This window comes from Drosophila simulans, chromosome 3R (assembly GCF_016746395.2).
Source record: "Drosophila simulans strain w501 chromosome 3R, Prin_Dsim_3.1, whole genome shotgun sequence".
Classification (NCBI taxonomy): domain Eukaryota; kingdom Metazoa; phylum Arthropoda; class Insecta; order Diptera; family Drosophilidae; genus Drosophila; species Drosophila simulans.
In genome coordinates, this window is record NC_052523.2 from 19310452 (window position 1) to 19329371 (window position 18920).

Consider the following 18920-nt stretch of genomic DNA (forward strand, 5'->3'; position numbering starts at 1 on the left):
GCACGAGTTTGTACGACTGTGGGACTTGGATGTTATTTAAAATGCAGACATGTGTAGCCTGTAGTTGCTGCTATTGCTGCTGGTGCGCCATTAAAATCCCAGCAACATTGTTAATGAACTTTTAATGACTTTTTGTGAGTACACACACTAAAACAATATCAACTTTGGCCTAGCAGGGCGTGTATGCGACACAAATCAGAGGGCTTTGGTTTTGTGTATTTTTTCTCCCCAACTCCCTTTTTTTCTGTATGGAAACAAGCGTGAAATCTAAATGCGAAACAAACTTTTGACACACTACTGGGACAACAGACGCAGTGCAGCAGGAACACTATTAATATGCGAAATTTGAATTGGATTCGAGTGGCTGAAAGGCCCGAGGAGGGGCAACTTGTTTACCCGGAAGCCCACTGGGCGTGTGGGTGCGAACGTGTGCAGTGCATCTTGATTAACAAATCAACTGGAATTGGAATGCGATTGCATGCGATTCATCAGTAATCGGAAATCTTGGCTGCGGGCCAAATGGGGCCACCATCAATCCAGCCATCCAGCAATCCTGCAGTCCTGTTGCCCCCAAAGCAATGCGAAGCACTTTCGCCTCCATTTAAGGCAAATAAATCCATCAGCCAGGGGGAATCCCAAGTAAATGAGCCTTAAAGTGGGTTCACATGTACTGGAAAGTGATGGTAGAATGTTCACCAATGCATGGAGTGGAATCCCTACCAATTTGGATGGCGCAGAAATAGATTTCCACTCATTGTGCTATGAGCTGCAAAATTCAGTTTAATTTATAAATGCAAGAATAATAATTTATAAATGCAAGATAGAATTTACTATTAAGGGATGTCTCTTTTGAGACATGGATATTAAATTCATCAAATTCATCATCTCATATAGAAATGTGGTGACATGAATATTATTATTGACGGAAGCAATTGTTAACTGCAAGTCATATGTACTGAAATGTGGATAAGCCACCTAAAAAGTAAACAAATGCTTCTGATAAAACAGTTTATAGGCAAAACCGCATGATAAGAAATTAGGTTTGGTTCCTGCTCGGATTTATTATCATGCCCTCTCTTTCGCTCGCTTATCGCTGATATTTAAACGCGCGCTTCTCACCACGATCGCACAGTCGTCGAGGAGCCAGTGTTGCGAAAGGTGTGTTGTGCGTCTGCTCTCCGCAGTGGTGAACTACCGATCAGCTGATTACAGCAAACAATTTAATTGATTTGTTATTAGCCGGCTAATTATTTACATTTTATAGAGTGCAAAATGAGTACCGCCAAGTGGGAGAACAACGAGGAGATTAAGATCTTTCGCGAATACCTTCGCATACCAACGGTGCATCCAAATGTGGATTACAGTGAGTTCCAATGGGCGTATATATCTTTATGAGGCTGCGATAAGAGTACCCTGATCTTTATGACCTTGCCATAAAATGTGTCTGCTATTTATAGCCGCCTGCACGGAATTCTTGAAACGCCAGGCTGCCAGCTTGAACCTGCCCGTGGAGGTTATCTATCCGGTGAACGAACAGAATCCCGTGGTGGTGCTGAAATGGCAGGGTTCCCAGCCGGAACTGCCCTCCATCATCCTCAATTCGCACACGGATGTCGTGCCTGTCTTTGAGGAGAAGTGGACACACGGTCCCTTCAGCGCGGATCTGGATGCAGAGGGTCGCATCTTCGCCCGCGGATCGCAGGACATGAAGTGCGTGGGCACCCAATATCTGGGAGCCGTGCGAGCCCTCAAGGCCAGTGGCTATCAACCCAAGAGGACGATCTATCTCACTTATGTTCCCGACGAGGAGGTTGGCGGCCACCTGGGCATGCGGGAGCTGGTGAAGAGCGACTACTTCAAGAAGCTCAATGTAGGATTTAGTTTCGACGAGGGAATCTCCAGTGCGGATGAAACCTACGCTCTGTACTATGCTGAACGGACTCTTTGGCGTAAGTAGGTTGCCGCATACAAACATTTTAAGCTAGCCATGTTTTCCTGCAGATCTTCGTTTCAAATTCAGTGGAACTGCTGGTCACGGATCTCTGTTACTTCCGAATACTGCTGGCGAGAAGCTGAACTATGTGGTAGGCAAAATGATGGAGTTCCGCAAATCGCAAGTGCAAAAACTGGCTGACGACTCATCCCTCGAAATTGGCGATGTGACCACTGTGAATCTCACCCAACTGAGGGGCGGCGTCCAGAGCAACGTGGTTCCCCCACTGCTGGAAGCTGTGTTTGATATCCGCATTGCCGTCACCGTGGACATCCCTGCCTTTGAGAAGCAGATTCGCGACTGGTGCGAGGAGGCTGGCGGCGGCATCGAGCTGGAGTTCGAGATGAAAAACCCCTTTGTGGAACCAACAAAGATTGACTCGTCGAATGCCTACTGGCTGGCCTTTAAGAAGACTCTCGATGACCTGTAAGGATGAGAAGCTCTGACAAAAGGCATGGCTCTGATATCCTTTCTCGTTGTTTCTTTCAGTGGCCTCAAGACACGGGTTCGAGTTTTCCCCGGCGCCACGGACAGTCGTTATATTCGGTACGCAGGCATTCCAGCTCTAGGATTCTCGCCCATTAACAACACCCCCATCCTGCTGCACGACCACGATGAATTCCTGAAAGCCGATACCTATTTGCACGGCATTGAGGTGTACAAGAAGCTCATTCCCGCCGTTGCTGATGCTTAGCGAACTCAATTCAATTATGATATAATGCATTTAATGTTTATTGTAATAACTTTACACAAGCAGGCTTATAGAAACCCACTTAAATAAACAATGTATGAATAAATAAGCCAGTCCGTGTTCCATTAGTGGTGAGCAGAAAAAGGATATTTAAATTTAAATAAATAAGTTTGCGGTTTACTATCATGGCTTTGCTAGATAACATTAAGCTCTTAGCGCAAAGATGAAAACCCGCAAATTGCGGGCTCTTCTAATCAAGTAGCTTAAAGTCAACAACTGATAATGCCATTAAGTCAATCCACACTCAGACTTCAAACCAAACAATACGGTGGATTACAAGTCAGTACCTTTAGAACCGCGGGGCATTCAACTCAAAATGTGCACTTGCCCGGAACAATGGAAGAACGACGAGGAAATAATCATTTTCCAGGAGTATTTGCGCATTCCCTCGGTGCATCCAGATGTGGACTACAGTAAGGATTTGTTTGTCCGCTCCTTAGATTTTGTTATCCCTATTTCCCTTGCAGCTGCATGCGTGGAGTTCCTAAAACGCCAGGCTAGCAACCTTAATCTCCCCGTGGACGTGGTGCATCCTGTTGTGCCTTCGAAACCTGTGGTGATTATGAAGTGGCTGGGCCAGCAACCCGAGCTGAAATCCATTATATTGAACTCGCACATGGACGTGGTGCCCGTGTTTCCCGAAAAGTGGACCCATGAGCCGTTTGGTGCCCACATAGACGCCCAAGGCCGGATTTATGCACGCGGTTCCCAGGACATGAAGTCCGTGGGATGTCAGTACATGGCTGCAGTCCGGGCACTCAAAGCCAGTGGCTATCAGCCAAAAAGGACCGTATATTTGACTTTTGTGCCTGACGAGGAAACTGGCGGACACATGGGCATGGCTGAATTCGTGAAGGGTGATTACTTCAAAGCCATGAATGTTGGCTTTAGCCTGGACGAGGGCATCGCCAGTGAAGATGACACTTATCCTGTATTTTACGCCGAGCGTACATTGTGGCGTAAGTCTTCCATTTGCATGAGGAGCAATATATTCTGATTCATTGTATTCCCCTACAGAACTTCGATTTAAATTCAGTGGTACTTCGGGTCATGGATCGCTGCTGCACAAAAGCACGGCTGGCGAAAAGTTTCATCATGTGATGGATAAGCTGATGAAGTTCCGAGAAACCCAGGTCAAGCTACTGGCCGAGGACTCCTCCTTGCAGTCCGGTGATGTGACCACTTTGAACCTGACCCAACTCAACGGTGGCGTCCAAAGCAATGTGGTTCCGCCCGTACTAGAAGCCACTTTCGATATTCGCATAGCCATCAACCAGAATGCCGATGCAATGGAGCACCAGATTCGTGAGTGGTGCAACGAAGTCGGTGGTGGAGTGGAACTGGATTTCACGCTGAAGTGCCCCTCGGTGGTGACCAGGTTAGACGACTCCAATCCCTACTGGCTGGGCTTCAAAAAGGGACTGGATGAACTGTAGGTAAACAGAGATTGTGTAGTTTTCACTTCATAACTTGTTGAAATTTTGCAGAGGTTTACGCACCCATACACGAGTTTTCCCCGGCGCCACCGACAGCTTCTACGTCCGGCAGGTGGGGATTCCCGCTCTGGGATTTTCACCCATCAACAACACCCCGGTGCTGCTTCACAATCATGATGAATATTTGGGTGCCGACACCTATCTGTACGGAATTCAGGTGTACAGGAAGCTCATCCCCTCGATTGCTGATTCATAAAATGTTCAAGCGAAGTTCCACTCATAAATGGAAATCAATATGCTACAATTGGTCTTATCGCTTATGAGTAATGTTTTTGGCTCGATGAGTGTAGGACCAAAATTAAATGTTTAAATGGTGTGACTACTTTAAATCATATCTACTTCACACACTGATAACAGGAATTTCAGACGAGAATGTTTTCGTCATGGACTTTGCCCTCATGCAATATCCAATAAATTGTCACAATTATTGATATCGTTCTCAAAAACTAACATTCACGTAAAGGGGTTGTATTTTATATATACATCATAATTAGAAATAATTACATTAATATGTACTCTATTTTCCTATCTAACCAAATACAAATTATAATAATCTATTTTTTCACAGACCATAAACGTCGGTGGTTGAGTTTTATTGGTATTATGTGAACTTTATCGAATTGGGCTACCGTTTGCTATCAGACATTGGTTTTGGTAGAGTTTTGTACAAGAATACGCGCTGTTATCAATTCTATAACAACCGAGTTTGATAACGAACTCATTATTTGATAATAATTCGAAGCCAAGGCCATACAACCAAAATCAGCCAACACAAAAATTTCTGTATAAGTTCATTTTTTGCCAACCAGCCGACATTCGAGTTTGGTGACTGGCAGCGAAAACATATCCACAAAATGAGCACAGAGAAGTGGGAGGACAACGAGGAAATCAAAATATTCCGGGAATATTTGCGCATTGCTACGGTGCAACCAAATGTGGATTACAGTAAGGATTCGCCAAGGAATTTCCAGAAGAGCACAACTCACGTACATCTTAACTTCTAGCCGAATGCGTGGAGTTCCTGAAGAGGCAGGCCCACAGCCTGGATCTTCCCGTGGATGTCATATATCCAGTGGAGAAGAAGCCCGTGGTGATCATCAAGTGGTTGGGCACCGAACCAGAGCTGCCATCCGTCATTCTCAACTCGCACATGGACGTGGTGCCCGTGTTCCGTGACAAGTGGACACACGATCCCTTCGCTGCCGATATCGATGAGGAGGGCAGGATCTTTGCGCGCGGTACTCAGGACATGAAGTCGGTGGGCACTGGATATCTGGGTGCCATCCGCCTGCTTAAGGCCAGTGGTGTCCAGCCCAAGCGCAACTTCTTCGTGACCTTTGTGCCCGATGAGGAGATCGGCGGCGAGCTGGGCATGCAGGAGTTCGTCAAAACGGAATACTACAGCAACATGAATGTGGGTTTCAGTCTGGACGAGGGCGGCACCAGTGAAATAGATCTGTTCTATGTCTTCTATGCCGAACGTATGCGATGGGGTGAGTAGTCCTTCAGCCCCAACTAGGACTACAATCTAAACTATATCGCCACTTTGCCAGGTCTTAAGCTGAACTTCAGTGGAACCTCTGGACACGGCTCCATGTTGCTGCCCAGCACTGCCGGCGTGAAACTGAACTATGTGCTCAACAAGCTGACGGAGTTCCGCGAATCGCAGGTTCAGCGACTGGCCAGGGATCAGACAATCAACATCGGTGATGTGACTACCATCAATCTCACCCAGCTGAGCGGCGGAGTCCAGAGCAACGTGGTGCCTCCTCATTTCGAGGCTGTCTTCGACATGCGCCTGTCCATCACCCTGGATGTGGTTGCCTTTGAGAAACAGATCCACGATTGGTGCGAGGAGGCAGGTGGCGGCATCGAGATCTCCTTCGACGAGAAGGAACCCTACGTGGCACCCACAAAGATCGACGACTCCAATCCATTCTGGCTGGCCTTCAAGGCTGCCACCGATGAGCTGTAAGTCTTAACCGAGTGTCCTAGAATACCTGTTCCTAATACGATTTGTATGTTTATAGTGGCCTTAAGATCTACCCCATTGTCTGCCCCGGTGCCACCGACAGCAGGAACATTCGAGCTCAGGGCATTCCAGCCTTGGGATTCTCACCCATCAAAAATACCACCATGCGCATCCATGATCACGATGAATTCTTGGGCGCCGAAACTTATTTGAAGGGCATTCAAATATACAAGAAAATTCTGGGCAACCTGGCCAATGTCTGAAAACTAAATCGAAATAATACCTGAAAACCTTATCAAAATAAAGATTGATGATTTTTTTATAAGTTAATACAAAACTTCCCGGCCTTTTATCTTATCTTAACGAATACTTTAATCAACTTGTATCTGAAGAATACTATTTTGCTATCCTTGCGACAGCAAGCAGATAATGGATGTATCTATATTTTGCTATATCATTTATAGATAGCAAGTTGAAAGACTCGGAAGCCCATTAAATCCAAAATAATCACTTGATTTTTTCAAAGCGAAGGTTATCAATCAAAGCTTCGTCATTTTCATTGAATTTGTCATAACTTTACGATATGATGAACAATATAACGATTGACTTATTTAGAAAATAACCAGGAACTTGAGGTTTCAAAGTTTAAGGTTGCATAGATAAAACATAATGAACTATTTTCCGTTTAGTAAAGTTACTTATTCGGATAATAGACGTGTAGGTTTCGCAGATAAGGGAGTTACTATCGCAACCACATACACATTTGATAAGCATTTAAATTTCTTGACCATAAACCTGAAAACAAACAGTGTGATTATAAAAGCGCAGACGATCTTTGTTGCAGCTCAGTTGCTGATGACAGAAGAGTGTCGAAATGAGCTCGGAAAAGTGGGAAAACAATGAGGAAATTAAGATTTTCCGGGAATACTTGCGGATACCAACGGTGCATCCAGATGTAGACTACAGTGAGGACTTCATTTATTTTTAATTTTTTATAGTATCTGTTATAACTTTTAATGTCTAGCTGCCTGTGTGGAGTTCCTGAAACGTCAGGCTAACTCCCTAAATCTTCCTGTTGAAGTGGTTTATCCTGCTGTTCAAACGAAGCCCGTTGTGATCATCAAATGGGAAGGAAGTCAGCCTGAACTATCGTCCATTGTTCTCAACTCCCACACGGATGTGGTGCCTGTTTTTCGGGAGAAGTGGACCCATGAACCCTTCTCCGCTGATATTGATGAAGAGGGTAGGATCTTTGCACGGGGTACTCAGGACATGAAATCGGTGGGCACTCAGTATCTAGGAGCGATTCGCCTGCTGAAAGCTAGTGGTTTCCAACCAAAAAGGACATTGTATGTGACCTTTGTTCCCGACGAAGAGACTGGTGGCCAGCTGGGCATGGCGGAGTTTGTTAAGACGGATTACTACACGAAGATGAACGTGGGATTCAGCCTGGACGAAGGCGCCACTAGTGAAAGTGACGTTCATCATTTGTTCTATGCCGAACGTTTGCGATGGGGTAAGTTCCTCTAGGAAGATGATGATGGATTAGGGACATGACCGTTTCGCTTTATGCAGGACTCAAACTGAAAGTCAGTGGAACTTCTGGTCATGGTTCCCTTTTGCTGCCCAACACGGCAGGAGTAAAACTTAACTATCTGGTCAACAAGCTGACTGAATTCCGCACCTCGCAAGTGGAGAGCCTTGCCAGGGATTCCAGCCTCAGCAAGGGCGATGTGACCACCGTGAATCTCACCCAGTTGAGTGGCGGAGTCCAGAGCAATGTGGTTCCGCCGCTGTTCGAGGCGGTCTTCGACATACGGGTTGCCATTACTGTGGATGTGGTTGCCTTTGAGAAACAGATACGCGACTGGTGCGAGGAGGCTGGTGGCGGCATTGAAATTGATTTCTTCCAGAAGGAACCTTATGTGGGACCCACCAAGCTGGACAATTCCAATCCCTATTGGCTAGCTATCAAGGCCGCAATCGATGAACTGTAAGTACGTACTTAATAGTAACTATAATAGCTAACCGAAATCCTCCGGTACTTTAGTGGATTGAAGGTTCATCCCATCGTTTGTCCTGGCGCCACCGACAGTCGTTTCATTCGGGAGAAGGGTACCCCGGCCATTGGATTCTCACCCATTATAAACACCACCATGCGGATCCATGACCACGACGAGTTTCTGCAGGCTGATGTGTATCTTAATGGCATTGATGTGTACAAGAAGATTATTCGCAATCTGGCTCAAGTCTAAACAAAATGTTTGAACTCCACGGATCGTTGTTATAATAAAGATGGGCTAATTACTAAAGTGTGCCTCTTATCTTCATTTTAGAGAGTAATCCTATCGAAAAAAAATAGGTTCTAGAGTTCGAGGGTTAATTTTCCTGATATAATATAATTTTAATTTTAATTTGAAATTCCGTGTTTATCTCAATATTGGTTGTTGATTCTTTGACCTTCGCTTCCTTGATCGAGATATAAATCATTCTGACGTGAATTTTGTAGCAGATTATCAATTATACTGCTTGTTGTCACTACGTCGACTGCCATCCAAAGTGACTTGCAATATAGTCAGAATTGGAAGAGATCTGCCGCTCTCTGATAACGATTTTGTTATCATATACGCATAATCACTTTTGTGGCACGATCCAAATGCATATAAAGACAGCGGATGCCTTTAGCTGCTTATTTCTACTTCATCAACTTAACGTTTCATATTCAAGATGAGTGCCGAAAAATGGGAAAAGAACGAGGAAATTCAAATATTCCGGGAGTATTTGCGAATTCCATCTGTACACCCAAATATTGACTATAGTAAGGTCCTTATTTTAATATGTCCTTAAATGCATTAGCACTTTTCATTTTCAGCTGCTTGTGTGGAGTTTATTAAGCGGCAGGCAGACTCACTCAATCTCCCCGTGGAAGTAGTTTATCCCGCTGTTAAATCAAAACCTGTGGTGATCATTAAATGGGAAGGAAGCCAGCCAAAATTGCCCTCAATCATTGTAAGCTCGCACATGGATGTGGTTCCTGTATTCCCGGAAATGTGGACCCATGAACCCTTCTCCGCCGACATCGACGAGGAGGGCAGGATCTTTGCACGAGGTGCTCAGGACATGAAATCGGTGGGCACTCAGTATCTAGGAGCAATTCGCCTGCTGAAGGCTGATGGCTTTCAGCCAAAAAGGACGCTTTATGTGACCTTTGTGCCTGACGAGGAGATTGGAGGCATCCATGGTATGGCAGCGTTCGTTGAATCTGACTTTTACAAACAAATGAATGTGGGATTCTGCTTGGACGAGGGTGGAACCAGTGCTTCTGATGTTCATCACTTGTTCTACGCCGAGCGTATACGATGGAGTGAGTAGCCCGTTCAGCTTTCACGTCAGTTGATTGAACTTCCCATTATTCAGTTCTCAAATTGAAAGTTGCTGGAACCGCCGGTCATGGTTCTCTATTGTTGCCCGATACAGCCGGAGTTAAGTTGAACTATGTGTTGAACAAGCTGACGGAGTTCCGTGAATCGCAAATCCAGCGACTGAAAAACGACCAAAGCCTGAGCATCGGGGATGTGACCACGGTGAATCTCACCCAGTTGAGTGGCGGAGTGCAGAGCAATGTGGTTCCACCGCTTTTTGAGGCCATTTTCGACATACGTCTAGCCATAACCCTGGATTTGGTTGCCTTCGAGCGACAAATTTGCGATTGGTGCGAGGAGGCAGGTGGCGGCATTGACATCGAGTTTCCACTGAAAGAGGCCTATGTGGCGCCCACCAGGCTGGATGCCTCAAACCCCTATTGGTTAGCTTTGAAAGCCGCACTGGATGAACTGTGAGTATATGTCAGATCCAACAGAGAATCTTTAATAATGAATCCTTTTCCAGAGGACTGAAAGTTAAGCCGATAGTATGTTTTGCCGTCACCGATTGTCGTTTTATTCGAAAGCAGGGAACTCCAGCAATTGGTTTCTCACCCATCATTAACACTACGGTACTAATCCATGACCATGATGAATTTTTGAGAGCTGATGATTATTTGAATGGCATACAAGTTTACAAGAAGATTATTCCTAATCTCACTGAAGTCTAGGCAATGCCTTCTCTCTGTCCAATAAAACGGTGTTGATATACTGAAATTTTAATGTTCTTAATTTAACATTTATTAGTCAAGCAATTCAGGTAATGTTGAGTGTACATAAAGATAAATCTGTCGTAACAATACACCTTGTTTAACCAAACACTTTAACGATATTAACACCGCCTTGGCTTTGATAAGAAATTACGAGGTAACAGATAAAAATGTAAAACCAAGTACGAAACCAACCCAGTTGCCATCAAATTTTTACTTCACCTTGGGGAAAATTGCATCATTGCTTTGTCTAGACGAAGGTGTGGTTGCTTCCAATAAGACCCAGCTAAACGGACCCTTCGGGTACCTTACCTAGTAATATCTACTTAGTGCATAGATTGGAATTTCCTCCCAAATGGCCAACCAAACTGGTATCTCTACTTCACAAAGGACTAAAAGTTCAAGCCTGTGTTTGTCCTGTCATGTGACAACTTTGGATCCCTGCCCTCGGGTTGGTCTTCATCAACTCAACTATACACTGATACTACTGGTGCTCGACCACAACGAATGTGTCCGTCCAGGCGAACGAAACGAACTCATTTCGGCTTCATCCAGTGGCGGCGCATCGCGCATACGCCCCGTTTGCCCGCCGAACTAAGGGCTGTCATCGATGTGACAGCCAACGTATAGCGAGTTTGCGAGACACAACTGGCAAGCGGACGAGACAGGTGGTAGTGAGTTTTGTCAGTTAGTCAAACAAAATAAATTTTAAGGCCCCCATCACCTGCGAGCGCAGCGAGGGGTCGGGTGTTAAGTTAAACTGCTGCATGTCAGTCTCTGCAAATTGTCAGTTGGGCAGCACTTCGGAATGTCTGACATGTGAGTGGTGCCAAGGGCAATAAATTATGCTGGGGCCGCAGAATGAATAATGGCAACATGCTCACGAAAGGACCCTCTCGTATCATACCCACTCCCCACCACATGCTGCACCCCTGCTTTTTGGCCATTTGTGTCCTGGCTGCAACTGTGACCCGTGCGTGCCGATTAGACATGTTAATGCATGTGTCAGGGCAATGAAATATGTATTGATGGCAGTCCTGGGGGAGATGCCCTCATCCTTGTCCTTTTGTGTGACCACCGCCCGGAATTATGACAATTTATCAGGCGAATGTCAGTTTTGAGGGGGGCTTGGGTGGCGGCTGGGCTGGTGTGCATTCCAAATGCTTTCCACGCAATTAACACTGACCATTAGTGGCGCCAGTTTGGCATAATGAGTGCAGTCGACGAGGTCCAGCCCTTTAACGCTCGCGTTACCGCTGGCAACTTAATGCATATCATTTTTACTTTTAATGAGCCGGTGGCAGTTGGCAGCACAGCCCAACTCACCTTCGTCCGTCGTCCTTCGTCCTTTCAACCATTTTTATTTTCTATTTTCGTCCTCCATCGCCTGCTGTCTGGTCCTCGCAGAGTGCACTTAATGCAGCAAGTTTTCGCAGCCCACCTGCCACGGACCCACTTGAGAGCAAGTTCTGGGTTCCTGGTTCTGGTTTTTGGGTTCTGGGCATCGCAGCTTCGAAGCTCTGGGCTCACACTCTTTTTCGTCGCTTTCTACTTTGCATTTTAAATTTCCGCCAACTTCCATAATGTTTGTGCGGAGTGGGGAGGGGATAGCGGAAAGTTTGGCAACTTTTACATTTCAATTTTAATTTCTTTGGCCCACACTCGATGCAAACCTTAAGCCGAACCTGAGCGAAATTCTTAATGGCCCACTCACACTAATTAGGGCATCCAGAAGTTTCAGAGCCTTTAAAGATCTCCTCATGTTCTTGTTCTTTTCTTCCCGGCAAGTGCTTCACATTTGCATTTATTTCGGCAGCAGCCTCGAATTTTTTTTTTTTTATTGCCATCCGAAGTTTATGACGAATAAAACCCAACAATCACAATGAAAAACTCGTTCCTAATTAAATTCAATTTACTTGTGACTGCTGCGGCTCGATGTCCCGAAATGGCAGGCTCTCAACATTATGGCCGTGCAATTAAAATCGCAGACTGAACGAGCTAAGGCGGGTATCTGTATTGTGTGTCTTTCTACCAAACAGCAGGGGATACAATAAAAGTAATGTTTTCTAATATGCAATTAAATAAAACGTACATTGAACAGACATGACTTATGAATACTGCAATAAGTTAAATGCATTTTGGTTTAGCAAGTAGTTGGTTTAATTTCTAAGATATTCGAATGCCTATTTTTTTGACCTGCGCTGTATGGCTCTATCCTCAAGCGCGAGTTTTATATGTACAACATATATTTCGCTGGGGACAGCAAAGTGTTCTAATGCGACACAAAGGCAATTGCCGCCGCCTTGTTTCCCAATGTTGCCACAGCTGCACGGTGGGCCACACAGGTGACCGTTGCCGCATGAAAATTAATTTTAAATGAAGAAAAAAAGAGTGGAGGATATATAAGGCGCTCCAAGTGGAGTTTAATATGCCGTAGATCAAAGTCAGGCCGTAAACGAGATCCCATTTGCCACACACACCAACACACAGACATCCTGCCATTGTGACGCGTCGAAGAGAGAAAGAGAACGAGCATCCGCATCCTGTGGCTGGGATAATAAACGTGGTTTAGGAGTTAGGACCACGTCCTGTAGCGACAGCAGCTGACTGAAAAGTGTCATTAAGGCGCAGGCACGCCCACACGCACTCACACGCTTAATAAAGTCAATTGAAGTCTGTGTGTGTGTGTGTGTGTGCGTGTGGCAAATAATTTATTTTGTCGTTAAGCTTAACTCCAGCCATTGCGGAAAAAAGAGAGGCAAACTAATTAACTTGTTTAGCGCCAAAGCTGCGCAATTTCTACGCTCGCAGCTTAAGCTTAAGCGCCACTGCCGCCCAACTAATGAGCTCCTGTGCGCCACACAGCCATATCTATATATATATATATATACTATACTATACTACACTCTACTATATACTAGAATACAGTACAGCACTTGGTTGTGTGGGTGCGACATTAGGAGAGCGGGTTTTCCCGACCAAAATTCTTCTTAAAAGTTGCGCCTGATTAAGCCCTTGCGGCTGAACGGGTGAAAGTGGGTTTTTGGCTCTTGGGAGTCAAGCGTCTAGTTTTGCACACGGTCTCTGCAGCCAAATTCCAACTTGCACTTGTGGAAATTTATTCAACTACTAGTAGTTGCTGGAACTGCAGTTGGGCGACTAATTGTTTATAATTTGTCTTCACAGCGTTAACTTGCACAAAATAACTTATATTTTTAAAGGAAAATTGTGAGTAGAATACTTTACTTCAAAATGAGTATCAAAGTGAAATTCGTTGGGAAAGTAAAATGTGTTAGAATTTAGTTCTTAGTACTTCTGATTTATTTAACTCGGAAAGGTAATGCAAACTAGTAAGAATCGTAAGAGACGAGCAATGTGGTAAGTATTTGTATTTGTTACCCGTCAAATGGTCCTTCCTTCGAAAGCAGGAATTTCGACAGCAGCATCTTTTCTTTCGTGGCAGAGCAAACTTTATTGCATACGCCAGGGCGCAATATGAGCCCGTGGCGGAAATGGCGTTGCAAGTTAAGCCAAAGGGGGCAGGCGAGGCAACAGAAACAGAACCCGAAACAGAAACAGCTCGCAACATGCAAAAGCAGTGCAAACTTGGCTTTCTGCATCCCTCGGCTGCGCTTCAACGCTTCGCGACTCGACGTCGTCGTCGTCGTCGGCCAGCAATTGCAATTTCATTTCCGTTCGCTGGCATTTTATTCCCTTTTTGGCCGTGTTTGCAGTCGCCGTTTCGTTTATTTTCGTTATTTTCGAGAAATAAGTATTTTCGACTGCTGTTTCAGCGGCAGCCTCAGCCTCAGCTTCAGTTTCTGTTTCAGTTTCTGTTTTTGTTTGGTCTTGTTTTTCATACTTGGCTGCTGCACAGACTTTCGCGCAGATACGTTGAAATTCTTGCATAAACTTTGTGCCGAGTCGCTATCTAATTGAAACGGAGCAAAGGAATGCAGTTCCCCAGTTGCAGGGCTTGGAGTTGCACTTGCCGCGTGGTAACAAAGTGCAACAGGAAGTGGGAGCGGCAGCAGCTGCAATTGAATTGGCCACGAATATGCAAAATGAAGCTAGAATAAAAATTTAATTTTCCCTTCCTGTGTGATTGGACTGAAGCTGAGTGTGGCAATGTTTTTTTTTCTCGCAACAAAAAATAAAAAAAATAAAACCAATAAAAGCAGAAAAACAAAAAAAGGAGAAGTGCCTTCAGCTCGGCTTGCTGCCAACAGAAAGTCAATCAGCCAAGATTCTGTTCAGGCTGTCAAAGTTTAGACCCTGTTTTTCCACTTGTCATTGTCTGTTTCCGGTTTTCTAAGGCTCCTCGGCCCAGCTAATTGCAACTTGAATGGAAAACTTTTGGCCCGCCCGTGTGCCATTCAGTATGGGCTTTATTTTCGTAGCCGTTTCACTAACAGTGTTTGCTTTTTTAGCCCCAAAGGCGGCAGTTCGTCATTGGCAAGAGCTGCGTATACGCAATATTATTTTTACAACTGTCAGCAGTTAGCCTGCAAAAACTTTGCCAAGAGCCAACTTTGCGGAGCGAGTATAAACTTTCGTTGACAATTTGTCAGGGATTTTTGACTATTTCGCAGGGACTCGAGACTCCAGTCCCGAGAAACTCAATGCTGACTTGGCGGCAGAGACAATTTTCTGAATTTGATAACTGGCGGAAAAACTTTGGGCTGAGCTTTTAGTTTTTAAGTTTTTTAAGAACATAATATCCGTCTTGGCCTCAATTTTTGCCGTTCACGTAGCCCGCCGCCTAATTGCATAATTTGTATGCGGGATTTTGCGGCTGACTGCAATTTCGTTGGAATAAAAAGTTTTATGCACTTCATGTCCCCGTAGTCGACGTTTCGTATTTGGCATTGTGTTTTGCTTTTGTGCCGTAAATTATTATCGCCTGTATCCCTCTGCCTGCTTTTGGGCCAAAGGATGTAACATCCTGCCCAGCTCTTCGTTACCAACTTGCCAACTGTTATTATCTGTCTCCCTGCTCGTTCGTACATTCACGGCTCCTTACTCGCTCGCTCTCTCTCTCTCTTTCTTTGTGTCTTTCTCTCTCGCCAGGATCCTAAATTCCGTGTGTGTGTGAGAGTGAGAGTTATCGCATACAAGCTATAAACTCACAGTCGAAGTAGCGAACGTTATAATTTATTTATGGTAATGCGTGCGCACACACACACACGCAGAAAATGTCTCTGGCAGAAAGTTTTATGTGCGCCATACCTCAGGACAGGACCTCGCACCACACCCAAAAAGTCGTTTCGTTTAACGTCCATGCCGAATCCCTTTATCTCGCTTTTAATTTTTCCCTGCCACCTTGCAGCTGAAATATTAAATCAACCTTTTTTTCCTCGCAAGATTCTCGGCTTTTTGGCACCGGAAAAATCCTCCAGCGCGACGCGACATGAGCTTCATTTTGGCCATGTCAAATGCCAATCACAACATGAAGAGAAATTTAATATAGCAAATTGTAATGTCAGGAATGTTCGTCAACAAAGTCAATATCAAGATGAGTTCTTTGTGCAAATTTGTGTAAGGGCAAGGGCAAACCAAAGCCAATGGCCGACGGCAGAAAGTCTGCGAGAAATGAGTGAAAAGCAAGGTCGCCAGCATCACGCATTACGTATACGCTGTGTGGGCCCGCAGGATATCTTTTGACTTCGTTTTTCGAGTGGAAAGCATTTTCATTTTAATACTTTTCCGTACTTTTTCATTGCGAAGGCTTATTGAATTTGCGAAAAACCAACCAAAATCAACGACAAAGTGAATTTTACAGGACCAACTAAGCTTTAAATGGCGCAGAAAGGAAATACTCAATTTTATAGTAAGTTCTTGCTGTTCAGACACTGAAATAATACCTAATTTTGTTACTGGAAGCCCCTATGGCACACCACTTAGTTATATACACTTTGAGGACATTTTTTGCTAGGCTTTTGTGTCAACCGCAGACAAACAATTAATATGCATAATTTGTAACGGTTTTCTTCGTCTCGAAATCTCAGCGAGACTGCTGTCAGCAAACCCACGCCGAGTCCTTGAATCCTGGGGCCATAAATAATGACAGCTTAACAGGCTGGCTGGCACTCAACCGACCGCCAGACCGTGCGACATACCATTTGACATGTGCTTAGCTGCCATAAAGCCCCACCAATGCCTCTGCTCCCCGATTGGGTTTGTGCCGAATATCTGGCCATTGTGTCGACTCGTAATTGATAGGCCAGGCGACAGATTCGCATCTTCAACTTGGTTTCGGGTATGGAACAAGCAGGCGGGCAGCCTCACCTCTCGAAAACTCATTAGTTGCAATATGTGGCCAGATATCGTAACTGGACCAACTCGTTCGGCCATCATCCTGCAGCTATTAATTAAAATTGCACAATTCTGTCTCAGGCATCCTTGGCTCTATGACTCTATGGCTCCATGGCTCCTTCGTTTCATGGCTATGAAAATTTAATATTTGCCCGGCAGTAAATACAGATGTTGCTGGAGCAAACAAGAACTGACAACCACACACACACGCACACATACTCACACACGAGCAGAAAGCTCGTCTTACATAATCAGTTAAGTGGCACACACATATGTACGAGGATCTCAATGGCCGGTTGTAGTAGTTTCCTGCTGCAAATCCTCCAGCTGTTTGGGGGCCTGCCACACAACAATATGAAAGTGAAAAATGAGTTTGCTCAAGTTTAGCTCCCCTTCTCCCCGTTCGGTGGAAAAATATTTTAGTTTCGCCTTAGCTGACATCGAAGTTTTGTTGCCTCAAAACCAATTTGTCTTATTGGTGGGGTTCGCAGTGCAAGATTTATGAAACATGGTGCTCTGCAGCAGAAGAAACCATGTGGAGTGGCTCTTAGGCGGAACAAATACGTTTGCCCCGAATTCGAGTTAAGCGGTTAATTAGCGTTGATGATCAAAGGAAAAACCAGACTCGCATCCTGCGGCCGTTCTATCGCATTACGTGTTCATGATTGCTCATTACAGGCGCAGAAAAAATGTGAGCTTATAATACCATAAATGTTAAAAAAAAAAAACTATTATGCAAGTTAACAATTATCGGTCATTTAAAAGGGCAAGATAAACAGGGTATTAATCAATTATTAATCTCCATGGTTTATAAATCACAACTTTTATGGGAGAAGAGTAATTTTATGCTAATTCCTCAGGTATAACAATTGATATTTCATTTTTTTTGTGTGTGTATGCGATTGCAGTACTCTTTAACCTTAGCTGCCAGCCATTTGCCATTCGCAGGCAGTCCTTGTATTCGCTCACACACATGCAGGCAATTTGCTAATGTGTACGTGCAGCAGGACTCCGACTCCTGCCACAAAGAAATTAAGGAAGGGGTTGCGATTGGCAAGGACGCAGGCCACAATGCGATAAGGGAGACCATAAAGCAGACGAGAGCGGAATGCACAACAAGCCTGATAAGTGGGCGTGGATGTGGGCGTGGGCCGGTGAATAAACGAGTAAAGTGAGTAAAGTTTGCAGCGGATTCATAAGTTTTCCTGCTCGTTTCGGTCGATTTTTTTCATTTTTTTTTTTTTTTTGGTTGGTTGAGAACAGTGAAATTGGTATGTCTAGTTCGAGTCATATTTTCTTCAGAGCAGTAGCTGTGTCACTCCTGGGAAATTTTGCATCGCACAAAAGGCAAGAAAATTGCTGGCTGCAGACATTTTTTGAGCTGCCAGTTGCTCTGTTCCCTTGCTGTTTTTTCGGTTTGCTGGCATGCAATATGCAAATCTCTTTAGCCGGGCAACCGTGGGAATGGTCCTGCAAATTGCAATGCTAATGAAAGCCCAACGAAACGAAGTGCCCACCGAATGAGAACTTGTTGTCCGCACCTGAACTGAACAGAACTGTACTACTGAACTCCGCTAAGCGCCGGCTGAGAGCTCCTCCATTTGGACCGATTCCGGGCACCCTAAATAGGTGCTAATGCCGGGCCCAAATAGCCAGACAGCCGAATACTTATGTCGTTAACTTTTACAGCCGTTTTTATAACTTCTCGGGCCATGATGTCCCTGCTGGTACACACACACACCACCACACAAACTGGCACCCAGAGATCCTATTTAGCATGATGCAAAGTTTCGCCTGCGTGCTGGCAATTTATGCAACAGTTTGACAACATAAAAGTTTATTACATAACTTGCACTACACACGGATGGGTCAAACGGATGCTGAGACCAGACATTATCCATCTAGTGCCCATAAAAATGGATTTTAAGCCACTGACCAGCGGGAGGTGTTGGATCTACAAGTAAAGCTGTAATTTTGCCACATTCTGATTTAGTTTTTTTTTTCCCCGTTTGTTGTTTTCCTGTTGGGCACAGGAGAGGTGTGTCTGCGAATTATATGTACATATGTAGTATAGTGTCTGCAGCACTAAGTGGCGCTTATACAAAATTATGCATATCAACTTTATGCGCCTGGCAGCTATTTCACACACACACACAACAGCTGAGATGTTTGCACACAGAGCTGTGCAAAGGGAGCTATGTTTTGCATACATTACGCATACGCAGTGTGTGCGTCCATTGTGTGAGATACGATGCTGAAGT

At 44.8% G+C, this 18920-nt stretch overlaps 6 protein-coding genes across 8 annotated transcripts in view; 5 read left to right on the plus strand and 1 right to left on the minus strand.

Moving 5' to 3' along the window:
* The window catches only part of LOC6729190 (proteoglycan Cow), a 42343-nt gene that overhangs the window by 19976 nt on the left and 3447 nt on the right, over positions 1 to 18920 (minus strand). The gene's annotated exons all lie outside the window — the stretch shown is intronic.
* LOC6729191 (aminoacylase-1) lies at positions 1032 to 2793 on the plus strand. Its single transcript, XM_016177317.3, has 5 exons — positions 1032 to 1158; positions 1265 to 1363; positions 1458 to 1949; positions 2002 to 2419; positions 2483 to 2793. The coding sequence occupies exons 2-5, from the start codon at positions 1273 to 1275 to the stop codon at positions 2685 to 2687; spliced, it is 1206 nt and encodes a 401-aa protein (XP_016035843.1). The 5' UTR covers positions 1032 to 1158; positions 1265 to 1272; the 3' UTR covers positions 2688 to 2793.
* Positions 2753 to 4797, plus strand: LOC6729192 (aminoacylase-1). Of its 2 annotated transcripts, none has more exons than XM_016177319.3 (5): positions 2753 to 2815; positions 2883 to 3157; positions 3212 to 3703; positions 3762 to 4176; positions 4232 to 4797. In XM_016177319.3, exons 2-5 carry the CDS (start codon positions 3061 to 3063, stop codon positions 4434 to 4436), a joined length of 1209 nt encoding a protein of 402 aa, XP_016035845.1. In that variant the 5' UTR covers positions 2753 to 2815; positions 2883 to 3060; the 3' UTR covers positions 4437 to 4797. The 2 variants fall into 2 exon arrangements, with proteins under 2 accessions (XP_016035845.1, XP_016035844.1); XM_016177318.3 differs by having other exon boundaries at positions 2800 to 2815; positions 3038 to 3157.
* Positions 5031 to 6549, plus strand: LOC6729193 (aminoacylase-1). The gene is made up of 4 exons (XM_002104478.3): positions 5031 to 5185; positions 5245 to 5733; positions 5794 to 6211; positions 6271 to 6549. The coding sequence occupies exons 1-4, from the start codon at positions 5095 to 5097 to the stop codon at positions 6473 to 6475; spliced, it is 1203 nt and encodes a 400-aa protein (XP_002104514.1). The 5' UTR covers positions 5031 to 5094; the 3' UTR covers positions 6476 to 6549.
* On the plus strand, positions 7031 to 8524 carry LOC6729194 (aminoacylase-1A). The gene is made up of 4 exons (XM_002104479.4): positions 7031 to 7177; positions 7237 to 7728; positions 7788 to 8205; positions 8263 to 8524. Exons 1-4 carry the CDS (start codon positions 7087 to 7089, stop codon positions 8465 to 8467), a joined length of 1206 nt encoding a protein of 401 aa, XP_002104515.1. The 5' UTR covers positions 7031 to 7086; the 3' UTR covers positions 8468 to 8524.
* On the plus strand, positions 8888 to 10351 carry LOC6729195 (aminoacylase-1). Its single transcript, XM_002104480.4, has 4 exons — positions 8888 to 9030; positions 9085 to 9576; positions 9630 to 10047; positions 10101 to 10351. The coding sequence occupies exons 1-4, from the start codon at positions 8940 to 8942 to the stop codon at positions 10303 to 10305; spliced, it is 1206 nt and encodes a 401-aa protein (XP_002104516.1). The 5' UTR covers positions 8888 to 8939; the 3' UTR covers positions 10306 to 10351.

Bases quoted from the DNA above. Each gene is read 5' to 3' on its own strand.
- LOC6729191 (XM_016177317.3), top strand. From the start codon at position 1,273: ATGAGTACCGCCAAGTGGGAGAACAACGAGGAGATTAAGATCTTTCGC. The intron at 1,364-1,457 runs GTGAGTTCCAAT...TGCTATTTATAG, and splicing joins GCATCCAAATGTGGATTACA to CCGCCTGCACGGAATTCTTG. The intron at 2,420-2,482 runs GTAAGGATGAGA...TGTTTCTTTCAG, and splicing joins AAGAAGACTCTCGATGACCT to TGGCCTCAAGACACGGGTTC.
- LOC6729192 (XM_016177319.3), top strand. From the start codon at position 3,061: ATGTGCACTTGCCCGGAACAATGGAAGAACGACGAGGAAATAATCATT. The intron at 3,704-3,761 runs GTAAGTCTTCCA...ATTCCCCTACAG, and splicing joins CGCCGAGCGTACATTGTGGC to AACTTCGATTTAAATTCAGT. The intron at 4,177-4,231 runs GTAGGTAAACAG...GAAATTTTGCAG, and splicing joins AAAAAGGGACTGGATGAACT to AGGTTTACGCACCCATACAC.
- LOC6729193 (XM_002104478.3), top strand. From the start codon at position 5,095: ATGAGCACAGAGAAGTGGGAGGACAACGAGGAAATCAAAATATTCCGG. The intron at 5,186-5,244 runs GTAAGGATTCGC...CTTAACTTCTAG, and splicing joins GCAACCAAATGTGGATTACA to CCGAATGCGTGGAGTTCCTG. The intron at 6,212-6,270 runs GTAAGTCTTAAC...GTATGTTTATAG, and splicing joins AAGGCTGCCACCGATGAGCT to TGGCCTTAAGATCTACCCCA.
- LOC6729194 (XM_002104479.4), top strand. From the start codon at position 7,087: ATGAGCTCGGAAAAGTGGGAAAACAATGAGGAAATTAAGATTTTCCGG. The intron at 7,178-7,236 runs GTGAGGACTTCA...TTTAATGTCTAG, and splicing joins GCATCCAGATGTAGACTACA to CTGCCTGTGTGGAGTTCCTG. The intron at 8,206-8,262 runs GTAAGTACGTAC...CCGGTACTTTAG, and splicing joins AAGGCCGCAATCGATGAACT to TGGATTGAAGGTTCATCCCA.
- LOC6729195 (XM_002104480.4), top strand. From the start codon at position 8,940: ATGAGTGCCGAAAAATGGGAAAAGAACGAGGAAATTCAAATATTCCGG. The intron at 9,577-9,629 runs GTGAGTAGCCCG...CCCATTATTCAG, and splicing joins CGCCGAGCGTATACGATGGA to TTCTCAAATTGAAAGTTGCT. The intron at 10,048-10,100 runs GTGAGTATATGT...ATCCTTTTCCAG, and splicing joins AAAGCCGCACTGGATGAACT to AGGACTGAAAGTTAAGCCGA.